The 16,274-nt window shown below is 55.5% G+C and overlaps 2 protein-coding genes across 2 annotated transcripts in view; one reads left to right on the top strand and one right to left on the bottom strand.

Moving 5' to 3' along the window:
• DEDD2 (death effector domain containing 2) overlaps positions 1-16,274 on the bottom strand; it is a 147,715-nt gene that overhangs the window by 101,747 nt on the left and 29,694 nt on the right. The gene's annotated exons all lie outside the window — the stretch shown is intronic.
• Positions 258-16,274, top strand: part of MEGF8 (multiple EGF like domains 8) — a 40,822-nt gene continuing 24,805 nt past the window's right edge. The window contains exons 1-14 of the mRNA XM_019434475.2: positions 258-1,200; positions 5,857-6,020; positions 6,276-6,482; positions 7,427-7,607; positions 7,687-7,775; positions 8,291-8,706; positions 9,137-9,282; positions 9,407-9,529; positions 11,628-11,782; positions 12,091-12,210; positions 12,563-12,707; positions 12,796-12,959; positions 15,465-15,665; positions 16,051-16,251. Of these exons, the coding sequence (XP_019290020.1) occupies positions 1,014-1,200; positions 5,857-6,020; positions 6,276-6,482; positions 7,427-7,607; positions 7,687-7,775; positions 8,291-8,706; positions 9,137-9,282; positions 9,407-9,529; positions 11,628-11,782; positions 12,091-12,210; positions 12,563-12,707; positions 12,796-12,959; positions 15,465-15,665; positions 16,051-16,251 (2,499 nt within the window). The 5' untranslated portion in view covers positions 258-1,013. The remainder of the gene's footprint in view (positions 1,201-5,856; positions 6,021-6,275; positions 6,483-7,426; positions 7,608-7,686; positions 7,776-8,290; positions 8,707-9,136; positions 9,283-9,406; positions 9,530-11,627; positions 11,783-12,090; positions 12,211-12,562; positions 12,708-12,795; positions 12,960-15,464; positions 15,666-16,050; positions 16,252-16,274) is intronic.

The following is a 16,274-nucleotide window of genomic DNA, read 5'->3' on the forward strand; positions in this document are numbered from 1 at the left end:
ACGAATCATCTAACAGAACCCTCTTACTGCGCCGCTCCTTTATTTTCACCTTCTCTTCTCCAGTCAGAGCTAGAGGCGCCCTCCAGTGGCACGAGCTTTGCTCAACCACCTGTACCCCGAGTTTGGGTTACGATTTTGGCACTGCGCATGTGTGATTCTCTCTTCGCAGGCCAAGGAGGCCACTGCTGCGCACGCGTGTGGGAACAAATGGGCGGGGAAGTTTCCGGAAGTCTCCCTTTGTGGAGGGGTGGGGTTGGATGCTCTGCAGTCCTCCCAGGGCCGCTCTGACCTGCGGCTCCGCGACTTCTCGTCTCCTCTCCATCTTTCCTCCCACAGCGGCCGCTCGGCCCCCGCCCCCTCGCCCTCCCAGCGGGTCTTCCCAGGCCGCTCTGGCCCGAGCGTCCCCTCGTCTCTCTGATCTGGCCCATCCGGCTCCGGAGGGAGGCGCGGGTGGGTGAGCAAGGGAGTGCGTCTATGGGGTCCAGGCCTGAGCCCCTAAAGACGGGCTCCGCCCCCGACACCCGCTCGCGCCCCGCCTCCGGCTGGAGGGGTCTCTCCCGGACCTTCCGGGTCTGGCCCGGCAAGACCCGCACCCTCTATAGAGGCCCCCGCCGGGCTGTAGAGCCCTTCGCTCCCTGGGGACCCACCCGTATATAAGGTCCGTTTCGCCCTGCAGCGGCTCGCGTCTTTTACTGCTGGACACCGTTTATGGGGTCAGCTAGCCTATGGGGGCCCGTGACTATAAGCGACTCCCACGGTCCCTAGGGCTTGGCCCCATCCATAACGACCCCATTTACAGGCCCTTTCGTGGGTCTATAGGATCTACTCCTCGATTTCCACAGCCCGTCTACAGCGGCGGCTCCCTTCTGGGGGAGTGCAACTCCTGGACCTCCCTGGTCTACAAGGCCATGTCGCGTCTATAGAGGTCACATTTGCAGGGCCTCGCGCCGCGTGGAGGGCCCTCTCCAATCTTTACGGCCTGTCCCGTCTGTAAGTCAGTGCGGGAGGCGGATATGGCCCTGCGCCCGGCTCTGGCCGTGGCGCTGGCTCTATCTTTGGCCCTGCTGGGGCCGCTGTCCCCCGGGGCCCAGGCAGGGGACTGCAAGGGGCAGCGGCAAGTGCTGCGGGAGGCGCCAGGCTTCGTGACCGATGGTGCGGGCAACTACAGCGTCAATGGCAATTGCGAGTGGCTCATCGAGGGTGAGTGGGGCCGCGTGGGTCACACACTCACCCATTCGCTAATTCACTCATCTGTACACTCATTAATCCACTCACCGCATTCCCAGACTCCGGTTCTGGTCCAGGTCCTTTGCTCTGAAATGCAGCCAACCTGGGCCCTGCCCTGGAAGGCCTTGAAGTCTGGTGGGGGAGTCGCACCCAGACCCAGATGGACAATTACAAGCCAAGAGCCATCAATGAGAGATATTCTGAATAATTGTTAGCAACTCAGGCTCTGAGCCCAACCACCTGCTTCAAATTTGAGTCCCGCTTCTCAGTAGCTTTGTGAATTTGGGCAGGCAGCTTCCTTTCTCTGAGATTCGGCTTCCCCTCTCCCCAAGTGGGGATAATAATAGTACCGACCTCATAGGATTGTTGGAATTAAACGAGAACAGTATTTAACGTGCCTGGCACATAGTAAATACACAATAAATGGCATTAGAATTATACTGTTGTTATTTTTTATTTTTTTATTAATTTTTAAATGTTTATCTTTGAGACAGACAGAGCGTCAGTGGGGGAGGGGCAGAAAGAGAGGCAGACAATCCAAAGTAGGCTCCAAGCTCTGAGCTGTGAGCACAGAGCCTAACATGGGGCTCGAACTCACAAACCGCAAGATCATGACCTGAGCCCAAATCGGACGCTTAACCAACTGAGCCACCCAGGTGCCCCTATACTGTTGTTATTTTTAAAGTACTTCAATAAAAGCATTTTTTGCAGTCATTCATGTGCCAGACATTATACTTGCCACTGGGACATAACAGTGACTAAGACAACTCTAGCGATCCCTGATGACTTGGGGCTTAGAATCCAGTGGGGAAGACAAAACACATGAATAGACAGACAGTGACTGCCCAGAGAGGTTGGGACTGTGACAGAGGAACCCCTGGAGGCTGGGGGAGCCCAGAAGAGGTACCTGGCCTGGTGGCTGGGAGAACAGAGAGGGCTTCCTGGGGGAGGACATGTCTGAGCTGAGCCCTCAAAGACCAACAGGAGTCAGCCAGGAAAGAGGAAGAACGTTCCAGAGGGAAACAGTCTATGTAGAGGCCCCATCACTATCTTTATGGGCTCTTAGTCCAGTGGGAGAAGCAAACTCACCCCCAGGGAATGGGAAGCCCAGAAGACATCTGACTTAGCTTGGCCTATAGCTCAGATCAGAGGCATGTGTAGGAGGGAACAGAAGGGTGTTCTAGGCAAGGAGAATAGACCATGTAAAGGCCTGGAAGCAGGAGGGTGTGACACTTTTGAGGAACTAGGACACAGAATAGACAAAGAGTGAACTAGAGGGTGGAGGACCTTGTGGTTTTGAGCTGTACCCTCAAGGGCAGTAGGGAGGTGGAAGAGAAGTCCAAAGGCAGTGGCCAGAAAAGTCCTGGAAGGCCTCTCGGCAGGGGATGTAGAAGCTGGCCTCCAAGGAGAGAGGGGTCCCCCAGAGGAGGTTCTGGGCAAAGGCCAGAAGTGTGATGGCCCAGATGATGCAGGGCCCCCCTTTGCAGGCCGCAGAGCATGGTCTTTGCCTAGGGACACTGGGGAGGTGTGGGACGGTTTTGAGCAGGGAGGGACATGATCGGATTTATATTTTAGATCTCTGTGGCTATTATATGGGGTACGGATGAAGCATGTTTCTTGGGGATGAGTGTGTCTGTCCCCAGCTTGGGGGCCATTCCTGTCTGGGGGTGTGGGTGAGGGTGAGCACAGAATGGGAAGTACGTGTTCTATGTATACATGGTTTTCTGACCTTCAGGAGTGCCAGCCTGGTCGGTAGATGGGTCTAGGGGGATGAGAGTATTCTCTTGGGGGTCACAGAGGAGGAGGAGCTACTGAAATAGGGTTCTGAAGCATGCGTAGGAGTTTACGGGGTGAGAAAAGGGAACAGAAAAGAGAGTCTGGTGTGTCTCAGGAGCCGCGTCTCGGTTTGTCTGGTCTGGCTGGTCTGTTGGCTGAGAAATGAGGGCGCCACAAGCAGGGGAAGAATGGCCTTGAAAGTCATGCTGAGCATTAATGGGGAGCCACAGAAGGATTTTGAGCAGGATTTTGAACCTCTGGCCAAGCGGGGGGTGGATTGGAGACTTGATGTGCTTCTTTCAGGAGAGAATGAGTTCTGAACTGGGGCGGGAATGGAGGAGGTGGGAAGGGGCAGAGAGCACTGAGGCATGTTTGGGAAGTTTCACCAGTGAGACTTGGGGATCAGCTGGCTGGACGTTGGAGTAGGGAGGAGTCCAGGCGACTTCCAGATCCCCCTTGATCTCTCGTGCTTCCCAATGCCTATCACCTTTGAGAACCAACATGTTCCCCCATCTTTTAAACAATAAGCAGCTGACTATTTCCTTTCGTATGACATTTACCCTTTATTGTAACCAGTCCTCATAACATCCTCCTGAATGAGAGGCATTCTGCTTTTGAAAAGCAGGGGGTTTTGGGGTCGGATTTCTGTCCAGGATGCCATGGGGATTGGACCCATGATGGGTGGAAGGGGGAGATCTTGAACTTAGGGAGGAACTTGGGGAAAGCAGATGGTGACTGGCCTCTGGCATGCCCTTGACAAAATCACTTGTTGTGATTCTGGGAACCAAGCTTATATTTTGGTTGAGGCTGGCAAGCTCTGGGAGGACTGGTTGCCTGGTCTGGCTGAATCGTTCTTCATTCCCCAGACCACGGTTTGGGGTCTGCGTGATGTTCTCAGGGGCTCTGGTCCGAGCCTGAGGGAGAGCTGCCAACTTTAGTATTCTTTCTTTTGTGCATTTCTTCATTCCTTCATCCAGTGTTTCCTGAGCCCTTGTTCAGTGCCAGGTCCTGTGCTGGGCAAGGTCAGGGAGGGACCCCAAGATGACTTAGGCCCAGGCCCTGTCCTATGGGTCTCCTCAGCTGCAGAAGGGGCAGACCCAGACATAGATGGTCCTGGCTCAGAGAAATGAGGCTTATAATGGAAAGTGAGAAGGCCAAAGAGAGGCACCTAAGCCAGCCAGGGGGCATCAGGGAAGGCTTCCTGGAGGAGGTGGGGAAGTTTGCTGGTACGAAGGGAATATGTGCTCCAGACAGAGGGAGAGGCTTGTGCAAAGGCCCCGCTCCTGACGGAGTTGCAAGCAGTGGGGTGATGTGAGACAAGGTGAGACTTCGAATGGTAGCTTAGGGAGCTGGACTTTCTTCTGGGGATGGTGGGGAGCCATGGAGGGCTTTTGAACAGGATAGGGCCAGGGCTAGATGCGAAGTTAGGACGATCTAAGACCCTTGTCAGGGCAAGACAGGAGGCCGAGGTGGAGGCTGAATCAGTGGTCCTGGTAAGAGAGGACGAGGCCTAGGCAGGCATGTTAGAATCACCGTCTTGAATCTTCCCACCAGCCTTGGTGGGTGGGGAGAGTATCTCCATTTTACTTCAAGGAAACTGAGGCTCAGAGAGCCCGTGGAACGAACGCAAGATCACACAGCTAGTGAGTGGTGGGTGAGCACCTCCAGTATGCTGATGAGTGTGGTGAGGGGCATGGGGGAAGGGGCTGGCCCAGGGTCCCCCAGCAGTTCAGGAGCAGAGCTGGAACCCAGGTCTAGTTTCCTGAGCCCCCTAGTGTGAGATGTGGGATGAGAGAACCTTCTGGAATCAAGACCTGGCAGAGAGCAAGAACAGTGACAGTGGCTAGGGCAATGGCACTTACGAAGCTCTAGGCCTCTCTTGTGGTCATAGTTGGATGTCAGCGGGGATTACAGTCATCCAAACACTCACCTGAGCCAGACGTCCAAGAACGCTCCCTCACAGGGCTGGCGGTTGCTGGTGGCCGCCAGCTGGAGGCTCAGCTGGGGCTGTCAGCTGGGATGCCTGCACGTGGCCCCTCCATGTGGCTCTGGCTTTTTCATAGCTTGTCTCTCTGAGGCTCTTCCCAGATGCAAGGGGCAAGGAGTCAGTCCTCACCTCTCAGTGATAGGAGTGGCCAAAATTTTGAATCTACCTCAGTACTGTTAGAACCCCACTTTACAAATGAAGGAACACATCCAGAGAGGTTAGCCCAAGGTCACACAGCTAGTAGCTAGTAAGTGGCAGAACCAAGATGTGAGCCTGGGCAGTCTGGCTCAAGTCTGTGCCTTTAGCCACTATAGTAAACAGAGATGAGACCTGGGCGGGGGCCGAGAGGATCTGTGGTGCTTCAAGGTTCAGCCTTTGTCCGTGGGCCAAGAAACTGGCCCCTTTGTTTGGAGTTCTGATCAGTTCTGGAACGGGGGACCCTCCCAGAGGCCCTTTTCCACCCGGGAGTAGGCTTTTCTGCTCAGGCCTGGACCCTGCCCCTCAGGCTTAGTGTCCGAGGCTCAGAAATAAACAAGAGCAACTCTGTGTGACCACGGGGATGGGGTTCTTCTCTCTGCACTTCAGTTTTCCCATCTGAATGGTGGGAGGTGTTCAGCCTGGTCTCAGGAGCCCTTTCCAGGGCTGATACTGTAATTCCTTCTCTGGCTCCTGGCCCTCTTGCTGTCACAGGTCTGACCTCCCTGGGCTGTGAGACCAAGAGCCCCTTGAAGGCAGGGCTGAGGTCTGACTCCCCTTTGGGTCCCGAGCGTCATGTGGAGCAGGGCTTGGTGTTCTTGGCTGGGCTGCATGGAGGCCCGGGGAGAGGGTCCGCATCTGAGCCCAGCCCCTCTGTTCTCGCTGCCCAGCCCCAAGCCCCCAGCATCGGATCCTGCTGGACTTTCTTTTCCTGGACACGGAATGCACGTACGACTACCTGTTTGTGTATGACGGCGACTCTCCCCGAGGGCCCCTGCTTGCCAGTCTGAGTGGCAGCACTCGGCCTCCGCCCATCGAGGCTTCCTCAGGCAAGGTCGGTGTGGCCGGACCGCGGGGCTCTGGCCGGAGGTCTAGGTGGAGTTTGGAGGAAAGGGGGATAGAGACGCACAAGGAAACAGATGGGGAGGGGCGGAGGCAGCCAGAGAGACTTGGCATCAGACAGGACACAGGGACAAAGAAGGGTGGAGAGAGACAAAGACAGGAGGTGGGGACTCCTGGGGGGGATGGGGACAGGAGTGGACCCCCTCGCCGTCCAGTCCCCGGAACCCTGCCCATCTTGTGCCTGCAGATGCTCCTCCACCTCTTCAGCGATGCCAACTACAACCTGCTGGGCTTCAATGCCTCCTTCCGCTTCTCCCTGTGCCCCGGGGGCTGCAGCAGCCACGGGCAGTGCCAGCCCCCTGGCGTGTGCGCCTGCGAGCCCGGCTGGGGGGGCCCTGACTGCAGCCTGCAGGAGTGCCCGGCCTACTGTGGCGGCCATGGCACCTGCGCTTCGGTGAGCCCAGCCCCCGCTGCGTCCCCCTGGGGCCCTGATCTGTGACCACACCTACCGCCCCATCTCCTGACTCTGCCCCTGCCTGAAACCCCCCTGCCACTCTGCCCTCTCCCATGACAGCAACCCCGCCAGGGACCCTCCCGTCACCCGCAGTACTCCCCTCTCCTTCCACACCCTGCCCCACCCCACCTTCATCTGGAGCCCCTCTTCTGCCTGAGCCCACTCCCGTCCTGCCCGTGACCTACCTCCCACCTGTGAACCCACCTGCCTCCCGCTTGCCAGATGCTACTCCATCCCCAACCCAAGCACTCTGTCTGGCCTTGGGCCCCCAGCCCCGACTTCTTCTTCTTCTTTTTAAATGTTTATCTATTTTTGAGAGTGCACAACCAGGGGAGGGGCAGAGAGAGGGGCACAGAGGGGGACAGAAGCACCTCCATGCTGACAGCGAGCTCGATGTGAGGTTTGAACTCACGAACTGTGAGATCATGACGTGAGCCGAAGTTGGGTGCTCAACTGACCGAACCACCCAGGCGCCCCCTCCAGCCCCAACTTCTGACTTCTGACCACTGACCTCGGGCCTCAGACTGAAGTCTTCCAGCCCAGGCTGACGTTGACCTCACCACTGTCCTTCTTCTCCAACCTCTCCTCTTGTTGTCTGTCCTCATTTTCCTCTCCGGGTCCTTCTGTCTTTCCCATTCCCCTATTTTTGTTGGTCTGTCTGCTTTTTTCTACCTCTCTTCCTCCCTCTTGATGTGTCACTGTGTCCCTTTCTTTCTCTGTCTGTTGGCCTGTCTCCTTCCTATCTCACTCCATCTCTCCTTTCCTGTCCATCTTTTTCCTTCTCCCTTTCTACCCCTTATGTCTCACTCTGGCTCTGGCTCTCCTCCCCCGTCTCTCTTTTTTCCTCTCTCTATCCCTGCCTTTGTGTCCTGTCTCCCCTCCAGCCCCTGGGACCATGCCGCTGTGAGCCTGGCTTCCTGGGACGCGCCTGTGACCTGCACCTGTGGGAGAACCAGGGGGCTGGCTGGTGGCACAACGTGAGTGCCGGGGACCCTGCCTTCTCGGCCCGTATTGGGGCAGCTGGTGCCTTCCTGTCCCCGCCGGGGCTGCTGGCTGTTTTTGGAGGTGAGCAGAGGGGGTGCGTGTCTGGCTCCAGCAGCCTGCAGCCTGTGGCCAGGGCTTGAGGCCATCTCCCCTTCCGCAGGCCAGGACCTCAACAGAGCCCTGGGTGATCTCGTCCTGTACAACTTCTCTGCCAACACCTGGGAGCGCTGGGACCTGAGTCCTGCCCCGGTATGGACCCCGCCTCGCCCCTGCCCTGCTCAGAGGTGCCTGTCCACTCTGTGAGACCCAGCCAGCCACCACCCCACCCCCAACAGAGCGACACCCTCATCCCACGCGTCCCCACCCCTGCAGCTTGATACAGGCCCACCTACTCCTCCCGGTACTGCTTTTCTAGCTCTAATTTTCTTTTTTCTTCCTTTATCTCCTCTTCTGCATCTTCTTCTGTGGACCTCCTGTCTCTTTCTCTTGGTTTCTCTCTCCGATTTTGTCCCTGCCTCTTGGTTTTCTGCTCTCTTTTGGACTCTGTGTCTTCCCTCTGGGCTATCTGTCTCTCTTTTTCTCTGCCATCTCTGTTTCCTGCCTCCTCTGTCTCACCTCTGTTTTGTATTTGCATGTGTCTGTCTCTCTTTCCTCTCTTTGTGTATCTCTGTCTGTCTTTCTCTGTGTCTCTGTCTTTCCCTGTGTCTCTGTCTCTGTTACTCTTTCTGTGTGTCACCATCTGTCTCCCGGTCTCTTTCTCACAGGCTGCCCGTCACTCCCATGTGGCTGTGGCCTGGGCCGGCTCCCTGGTGCTCATGGGTGGTGAGCTGGCTGATGGCTCCCTCACCAGCGACGTGTGGGCCTTCAGCCCCCTGGGCGGGGGCCACTGGGAGCTGCTCGCACCACCTGGCTCCAGTTCCTCGGGGCCGCCAGGCCTGGCAGGTCACGCTGCCGCCCTAGTGGATGACATCTGGCTCTATGTGTCTGGCGGCCGCACCCAGCACGACCTCTTCTCCTCTGGCCTCTTCCGCTTCCGTCTCGACAGCACCAGTGGGGGCTACTGGGAGCAGGTGATTCCAGCGGGCGGGCGGCCTCCTGCCGCCACGGGCCACTCTATGGTGTTCCATGCCCCCTCGCGCACCCTGCTGGTTCACGGTGGACACCGGCCCTCCACCGCGCGGTAAGTGACCTGCCCTGCAGGGCCAAGCCTGGCCCAGTCCCCTGGGCCTTCAGTCTTTGCTGGTCTTCGCCCACTGATGCACTTCTGCAGTCATTCGGTCACTCACTAGGTCATTCAGTCCCTCACGTGCCCGCCCGCTCACTCATTCTCCATCCCTTCGTTCACTGTCTTGGCCAGTTCCTTCCCACATACTCCCACCCATCCATGCCCTCAGCCACACCCTGCTTGGAGGGCCAGCCCTGGCTAGATTATGCACGGAACCCGGTGATGAGCCAGAGCTGTGTCCTGCCCAGCAGGAGCCTCTCGTCCCAAGGGGACATAAACCCCGTCACAGCCGGTCTCACCCTGGGTGATCTCACAGCTCTTGAGAGCCCAAGGGAGGGGGAGAAGCCCTTCCTGCCCTGAGCTCCTCCCCTGCCGCTCCCTACAGGTTCTCTGTGCGGGTGAACTCCACAGAGCTCTTCCACGTGGATCGGCGCGTGTGGACCACCCTGAAGGGCCGGGATGGGCTCCAGGGCCCACGGGAGAGAGCCTTCCACACAGCCAGCGTCCTGGGCAACTACATGGTGGTCTATGGTGAGGAGGCTCCCTGATCCCGCCTGCCTGCCAGGGCCCCAAGCCCGCACTGAGCTGAGGCTCCCTGCACGGGTGTCCCCACGTCCGCCAGGCTTGCCAGCTGTGCCCTTTCCTCCTTTCCTAGGGGGCAACGTGCACACCCATTACCAGGAGGAGAAATGCTATGAAGATGGCCTCTTCTTCTACCACCTTGGCTGCCATCAGTGGGTGTCGGGGGCCGAGCTTGCCCCCCCGGGAACCCCTGAGGGTGAGTGGCCCGTCCGTTTTCCTGAGGGGCTTCTGAGAGTCGCGCTTCCCTGACAGTCTGGGCTTCAGGCAGGAGCCACCTCGGTCCTTGTAGGGTGAGCCAGACGTCCCTCTGGAGCTGGCTTCCGGGGGGGGGCAAGCCTGTGCTGGAGGCAGGACAGGGGCACCGTTGCCATGGAGACCGGAAGCAGTTACAGCAGCGCGGGTCTAGGCTCCAGTCCAGGTTTTACCAGTTTCCAGCTGCCCCAGCGAAGTGCCTACCTACGTGGGACCTTTTCAAGGTCCTGTAATGGGCAAGTGGCAGAACCAGGACGGCTGTCCCCAAACAACCATTTGTGCAAAAATATCATTTAATCACCCCATGCCTCAGTTTCCCCATCTGTAAAATGGGGATGACGGTAACACTTAACCCACTGGGCTGTTGTGAGAATGAATTGAGATGGCTCAAAGATGGAGACAGCCTAGCGAAGAGCTCAGTATGTTGTCTTGTACAGTCAGAATCCGGCCCCAGGGCTTGCCTGGGAGAGGGGGGTGGAGAAACCTTCAAACTCATTGAATCCGACTACTTTGAGAATCAGAAGAAAGCCACAGGCCCTCTCCTCAGAAAGACGCTTGTAACACAAACTGGGCATATTATTTCAGGGGGCTGTGGACTTCTAGGGGGCCCATCTATTCTCCCCGCCCCCCTCCCCCCCCACAGAAGAATGAGGACAGAGAACAAGCATAAGGAAGGGACATTGACACTTAAGGAGCAGGCTGGGTGAAGGGTTCCCCCACGGAACCCTATTTGACCATCAGCAATAAAGCCTTGGGCTGGCATTCGAGGCCTTGAATCCAGGGCTCATCTGCCTGTCCCTGTTTCTCCTTTAGGCCAAAGGCCGAATCTTCCTCCTTTGTAGTTTGCAAGTCCCCAGGCCAAGTCCCATGTGTTTACAGAGCATACATTTCCGTAAGAGGGTGAGGGATCACTGATCACTGACCACTTACACATCAGTCAGGACCCTTGGCTCTAAGTGACCAATCCAACCCAGCCAGCTCGAGCAAAACCCAAGTTCTTGGCTCATGTGAGTGAAAACTGGCTTCAGGCTGGTCTGGATCTGGGTGCTTACGTGATGGCATCAGCTAGCCCTTGTTTGAGCTCACTTCATTCTGTGGCAGGTTTGTCATTTGTAAATGGTCACCAGCAGCCCTGGGACTATATCTACTCCTTTGAAATGCCCAGAGGGAAGGGGCGCCTGGGCGGCTCAGTCGCTTAAGCGTCTGGCTCTCGATTTCCACTCAGGTCATGATCTCGTGGTTCGTGAGATCGAGGCTTGTGTCTGGCGCTGTGCTGACAGTGCAGAGCCTGCTTGGGATTCTCTCCCTCTCTCTCTCTGTCCCTCCCCTGGTCGCACTCTCTCTGTTTTTCTTTCTCAAAGTAAAGAACGTTAAAAAAAATGTGTTTAAAATGCTCAGAGGGAAGAGGGTGCCTCTCTCCCAAGAATTGAAGGAACTGGGTCCTATTCTAGAACTTGTCGCTGACACTGATGGGCCTGGGCTAAACCCCACTGCTGCCAGAGGCAGGGTCAGCTCAACTTGAGCCTGTGGACTCTAGTGGGAGAGGGTGGTTTTCCAGAGGAAAATCAGAGTTGTCACCAGAAGGGAGGCTGGTGCCAGATAGACAATACCAGGAGAGAGCCAGGCACCCTGCCTCGTGGCTCCCTGAGGGCAGGAGGACAGTTCCATTTACAGAGGAAGAGACCAACTCAGAGAAGTTGAGTCTCTTGCCCAAGGCCACTCAGCAAGTTAGTAGGTGATCCATGACTTGAGCCCAAGTAGGTGGTAGACATAGGAATCGAAGCCAAGTTTTTCTGACCCCCAAGATCATGCTCTGTCTTCAAGGTGGTTTGCACAGTGGTGTGGAAGCTCTGGCAGGTGTGGGGCCAGACATGCTAGGAGGGCTTCCTTGGGCACGCTGCGTTAAAGCAGGAAGTAGCAGGTTGGGCTGAAGCATAGGAGAGTCGGGTAGTCCTCTGGACAAGGAAGCCGTGGTTAGAGGGACAAGGGAAGACTGGTTAGAGTCTCATGTCCTTGTTGGGGGGGGATCTGTATTCTCCTAGGCCGAGCAGCACCTCCCAGTGGTCGATACTCGCATGTGGCGGCTGTGCTTGGTGGCAGTGTCCTGTTGGTGGCTGGGGGGTACAGTGGCCGGCCTCGTGGGGACTTGATGGCCTACAAGGTGCCTCCCTTTGTGTTCCAGGCGCCTGCTCCGGACGTGAGCACCGGGGTGATAGGGAGAGGGCGGCTGGGAAGGAGGTAGCATGGTTCCCATGGAGGAGGGAGAAAGGCGGGGTGGGTCCCTGGGAGAAGGACTGGGGTCCCTAGGGATATGAGAGGAGGGAGGTTGGTCCCCAGGTTCAAGGGGGGAGGAACGGAGGTCCCTGGGGCTGAGGGCAGAGCAGATAGGGATCCCCAAGGTGCTGAGTGAGCAGTGGAGGCTCCCCGGGATGATCACAGGGAGTGGGGATGCGGGAGCAGGCTCCAGGTCTGAGGAGCCCCCTCTCCCACTCCCCGTCTCTGCAGTACCACTTAGACTACTGCTCCATGTACATGGACCACAGCGTCTGCTCCCGAGACCCTGAATGCAGTTGGTGTCAGGGGGCCTGCCAAGCTGCACCACCTCCTGGGACCCCGTCTGGGGCTGTGAGTGACCGTCCCAGCTCTGTCTCCTAGTGCAGAGACACAGCCGTCAGCGTCTCCCTCTGTCTAAACCAAGCAGAGAAGGACTTTCTCTCACTTGGGACACTTGTTTTCACACCTAAGATTGGCATTCCTGACCCCTCAACCTCTGACCCCTCCCAGCGCTTTTGAGCTTGTGACCCTGTCCCCAGATCCCTTAACTCCTGTCCTGTTGCTCTTCCTCATTCCAAGTGGCTTTCAAGTCCCTTCTCTAATTTCCTGGCGCCTTCCACCCCACTACTCCTGAATCTACAGTCCTTTCCAGATCCTTTAAGCCCCTGTGGACAGTAACCCCTGTCCCCTCCCCTCCCTGTAGTGTCCAGCTGCCAGCTGCCTGGGCCTGGGCCGCCTTCTGGGTGACTGCCAGGCCTGCCTGGCCTTCAGCGGCCCGACAACTCCTCCCCGGGGGCCCGGCGCTCTGGGCTGGTGCGTGCATAATGAGAGCTGCCTCCCTCGGCCTGGTGAGTGCCCATTGGCAGTGTGGGAGGGGGCGGCACAGCGCCCCATGCTGACCTTCCCCCCCCCCCCCCCCCCCCCCGGTCCTCACAGAACAGGCCCGCTGCCGAGGGGAGCAGATCTCAGGCACCGTGGGCTGGTGGGGGCCTGCACCTGTCTTCGTCACATCCCTGGAGGCCTGCGTCACCCAGAGCTTCCTGCCTGGCCTGCACCTGCTCACTTTCCAGCAGCCGCCCAACGCCTCCCAGCCCGACAAGGTGGGGAGCCAGGGGGTGGGGCCCAGCGTGGAGTGTTGAAGGGTCTGGTCCTGGGGTCTTTGTTTTTCAAATGGTTCTATACAACTATTGTGTTTGCCTCATAAGTCTCTACATTCAAGGGTCCGATTTTTAAAAATTGTGCTAAAACACACAGTGTAAAATTTTACATAGTGTAAAATTTACCAGCACTGATATTAAGCACATTCACAATATTGTGCAACTATCACCACCTGGTTCCAGAACAGTTTTGTTACCCTGAAGAGAAACCCCAGATCCTTAAGTAATCCCTCTCTATTCCCCCTCTCCCTCTGGCCCCTGGCCAGCCACTAACCTTTTACTGGTTAGTGGTTGACAGTCTACTAACTCTGGATTTGCCAACTGTGGATATGCCTTATAAATGGAATCATACACGTTGTCTTCTGTGTATGGCTTTTTTCACTTAAAGTAGTGTTTTCAGTATTCATCCATGTTGTAGCATGCCTCAGAATTTCGTTCCTTTTTATGGGTGAATGATATCCTCTTGTATGACTCTGCCAATCCATTCATCAGCTGATGGCTGTTTATACCTGTTGGCTATTGGGAATAGTTCTGCTGTGAGCATTCATGGATAAACCATTTTGCATACATATTTGCTTTTTTTCAACTCATTTTTTAATGTCTATTTTTGAGAGAGAGAGACAGAGTGTGCATGGGGGAGGGCAGAGAGAGAGAGAGAGAGGAAGACACAGAATCTGAAGCAGGTTCCAGGCTCTGAGCTGTCAGCACAGAACCCGACACGGGACTCGAACTCAGGAGCCGTGAGATCATGACCCGAGTTGAAGTCAGACACATAACCCTCTGAGCTGCTTAGGCGCCCCCGTGTTTGCTTTTAAAAAATATTTTATTTTTTTTAATTGAAGTATAATTGGAATACAATATTATGTTAGTTTTTAATGTAGAAAAGAATGATTTGAAATTCGTATGTATTGCAATAAACACCTATTGTCAGCTCTTTTGGGCTTATATCCAGGAGCAGAATTGCTGGGTCATATGGTGATTCAATGTTTAGCTTATGCAGGAACCACCGAACTGTTTTCCACAGTGGCTACTTCTTGATTTTTAAAAGTTGTATGGTTAAAAAATCACAGTGATGTAAAAAGTTGTTAAGCAAAAAGGGTCTCCATCTATACTGCTCCCTATCTAGAGCAGTATGGGAAGCTCTCCCTAGCATCTCCCCAACTTAAGACCACCCTGACTCTTCCTGGAAGATCCATTTGGATTTCTTTTATATCCTTGCAGAATCTGCCTATTCAGATACATGTGAATGTGACATTGAATTATTTTTCTTTCTTGCACAAAAAGTAATATTCTATCTTTTATTTCTTTTTTCAAAAAATTTATTTGTTTATTTTGAGAGAGAGAGTGAGCGAGCACACGCACTCACACGAGCAAGAAGGGGGCAGAAAGAGAGAGGGAGAGAGAATCCCAAACAGGCCCCGCACTGTCAGTGTGGAGCCCGACTCGGGTCTTGATCTCACGTGAGATTGTGACCTGAGCTGAGATCAAGTGTCAGGCACTTAACTGACTGAGCCACCCAGGTGCTCCTTCCTTTTATTTCTTAATTTTTTTTAATGTTTATTTATTCTTGAGAGAGAGAGACAGCCTGAGTTGGGGAGAGGCAGAGAGAGAAAGAGGGAGACAGGATCTGAAGCAGACTTCAGGCTCTGAGCTTTCAGCACAGTCAGGCTTGAACTCATGAACTGCAAGATCATGACCTGAGCCAAAGTTGGACGCTTAACCGACTAAGCGATCCAGGAACCCCATTCCTTTTGTTTCTTAACATATCCTGGCAAGCTCCTTAGAATTTAGAAAACACCTCATTTTTTTGTTTTGTTTAAAGCTTTGTAATAGTCCATTTAGATTCTAGGGCTGTAGTGCTGCAGTTTATTTAAACAGCCTCCCATTGACGAACACATGGGTTATTCCATTTTTTTGCAATTATAAAACACACACTAACAAATTACGTAGTGTGTCTGTCACTTTGAATGTTGGGTCTGGACTCTTTTTTTTTTTTTTTTTTTTTAAACTTATGTACTGGTTTGTTGTATAACAGAGAACACGTTACAGAGGGCGAGGCCCTGAAGGGCTGTGAGCGAAGGAGCACTGTCCTCATGGAGCTGGGGTGCCTCCCCTCGCTGGCGTGGATGTGTTCACTAACCTGGAAGTTCTCCAAACCCTGTAGTTAAGGGACTTAAAAAAAAAAAATCTGGACTCTTTAAGGGTTTAGGTGGAAAGGTGAAATGTCAGGGAAGAGGCTCCTGAAAGGTCTGGGGTCCTAGATTTTACTGAGAGAAGTGATGAGCAGAGGCCGGGACCCTGTTGTCTGTTGTCTGAGTTGAAGTCCCAACTCAGAGTGCCCCTGGCCTCAGTCTCATGTTTCATAAAATAGGGAAGGAGGTTGGGTGTGGACACCGAGGGGCCATGCAAAGAGACACTCACACATCCCCTTCTCCCTGGCTGGCACAGGTCCTGATTGTCCGCAGTACGACCATCACTCTGACGCCCAGCCCAGAGACTGATGTGTCCCTGGTCTACCGTGGCTTCATCCACCCACTGCTGCCAGGAGGGCCCGGGGGGCCGGGGGCTGAGGATGTAGCTGTGTGGGCCCGGGCCCAGCGTCTACATGTCTTGGCCCGGATGGCCCGTGGCCCTGACACAGAGAACATGGTGAGGGTGCTTGAACGTTCAGGGGGGCTGCTAATTACAAGTATGGGGGCTGGGGTATATAGTGCCAGGGGAAGACTAGGGAAAAATCAGAGGCATGGGATATATCCTTAGTGGAGGGAGGCCCTGGGGTTTTCAGTTATGAGTGGAGTTTGGGGGGAATTTTGAAGAAGGTGGGGAACATCTGAGTTACTAAATCCGATTTCCCTGAGGTGGGTTGTTGGAGGGTTTAGGGGTTCGCAGGGGTTCTTGGGGTCTAAGGAACTCTGAGGCCCTCTTCCCAGGATGGAGGTGAGTGCTAGGTGGGTTTGGGGCTCTTGGAGGTTTCAGGGGTTAGGGTGGCACTGGAACATTCTGAGGCCCCTGTCTGTCCCCCACCCTTACCCAGGAGGAGGTGGGGCGCTGGGTGGCTCAGCAGGAGAAGGAGACAAGGCGGCTGCAGCGCCCGGGGTCTGCTCGCCTCTTCCCACTGCCTGGCCGGGGCCACAAGTATGCGGTCGAGATCCGGGGCCAGCTCAATGGCTCAGCAGGCCCTGGGCACAGTGAACTTACCCTGCTGTGGGACCGGACTGGCGTGCCAGGTGGCAGCGTGAGTACCCAGGCCCTGGCCTC

The sequence above is a fragment of the Panthera pardus genome, unplaced genomic scaffold (genome assembly GCF_024362965.1).
Source record: "Panthera pardus isolate Hobbes unplaced genomic scaffold, ASM2436296v1 HiC_scaffold_18, whole genome shotgun sequence".
NCBI classification, from domain to species: domain Eukaryota; kingdom Metazoa; phylum Chordata; class Mammalia; order Carnivora; family Felidae; genus Panthera; species Panthera pardus.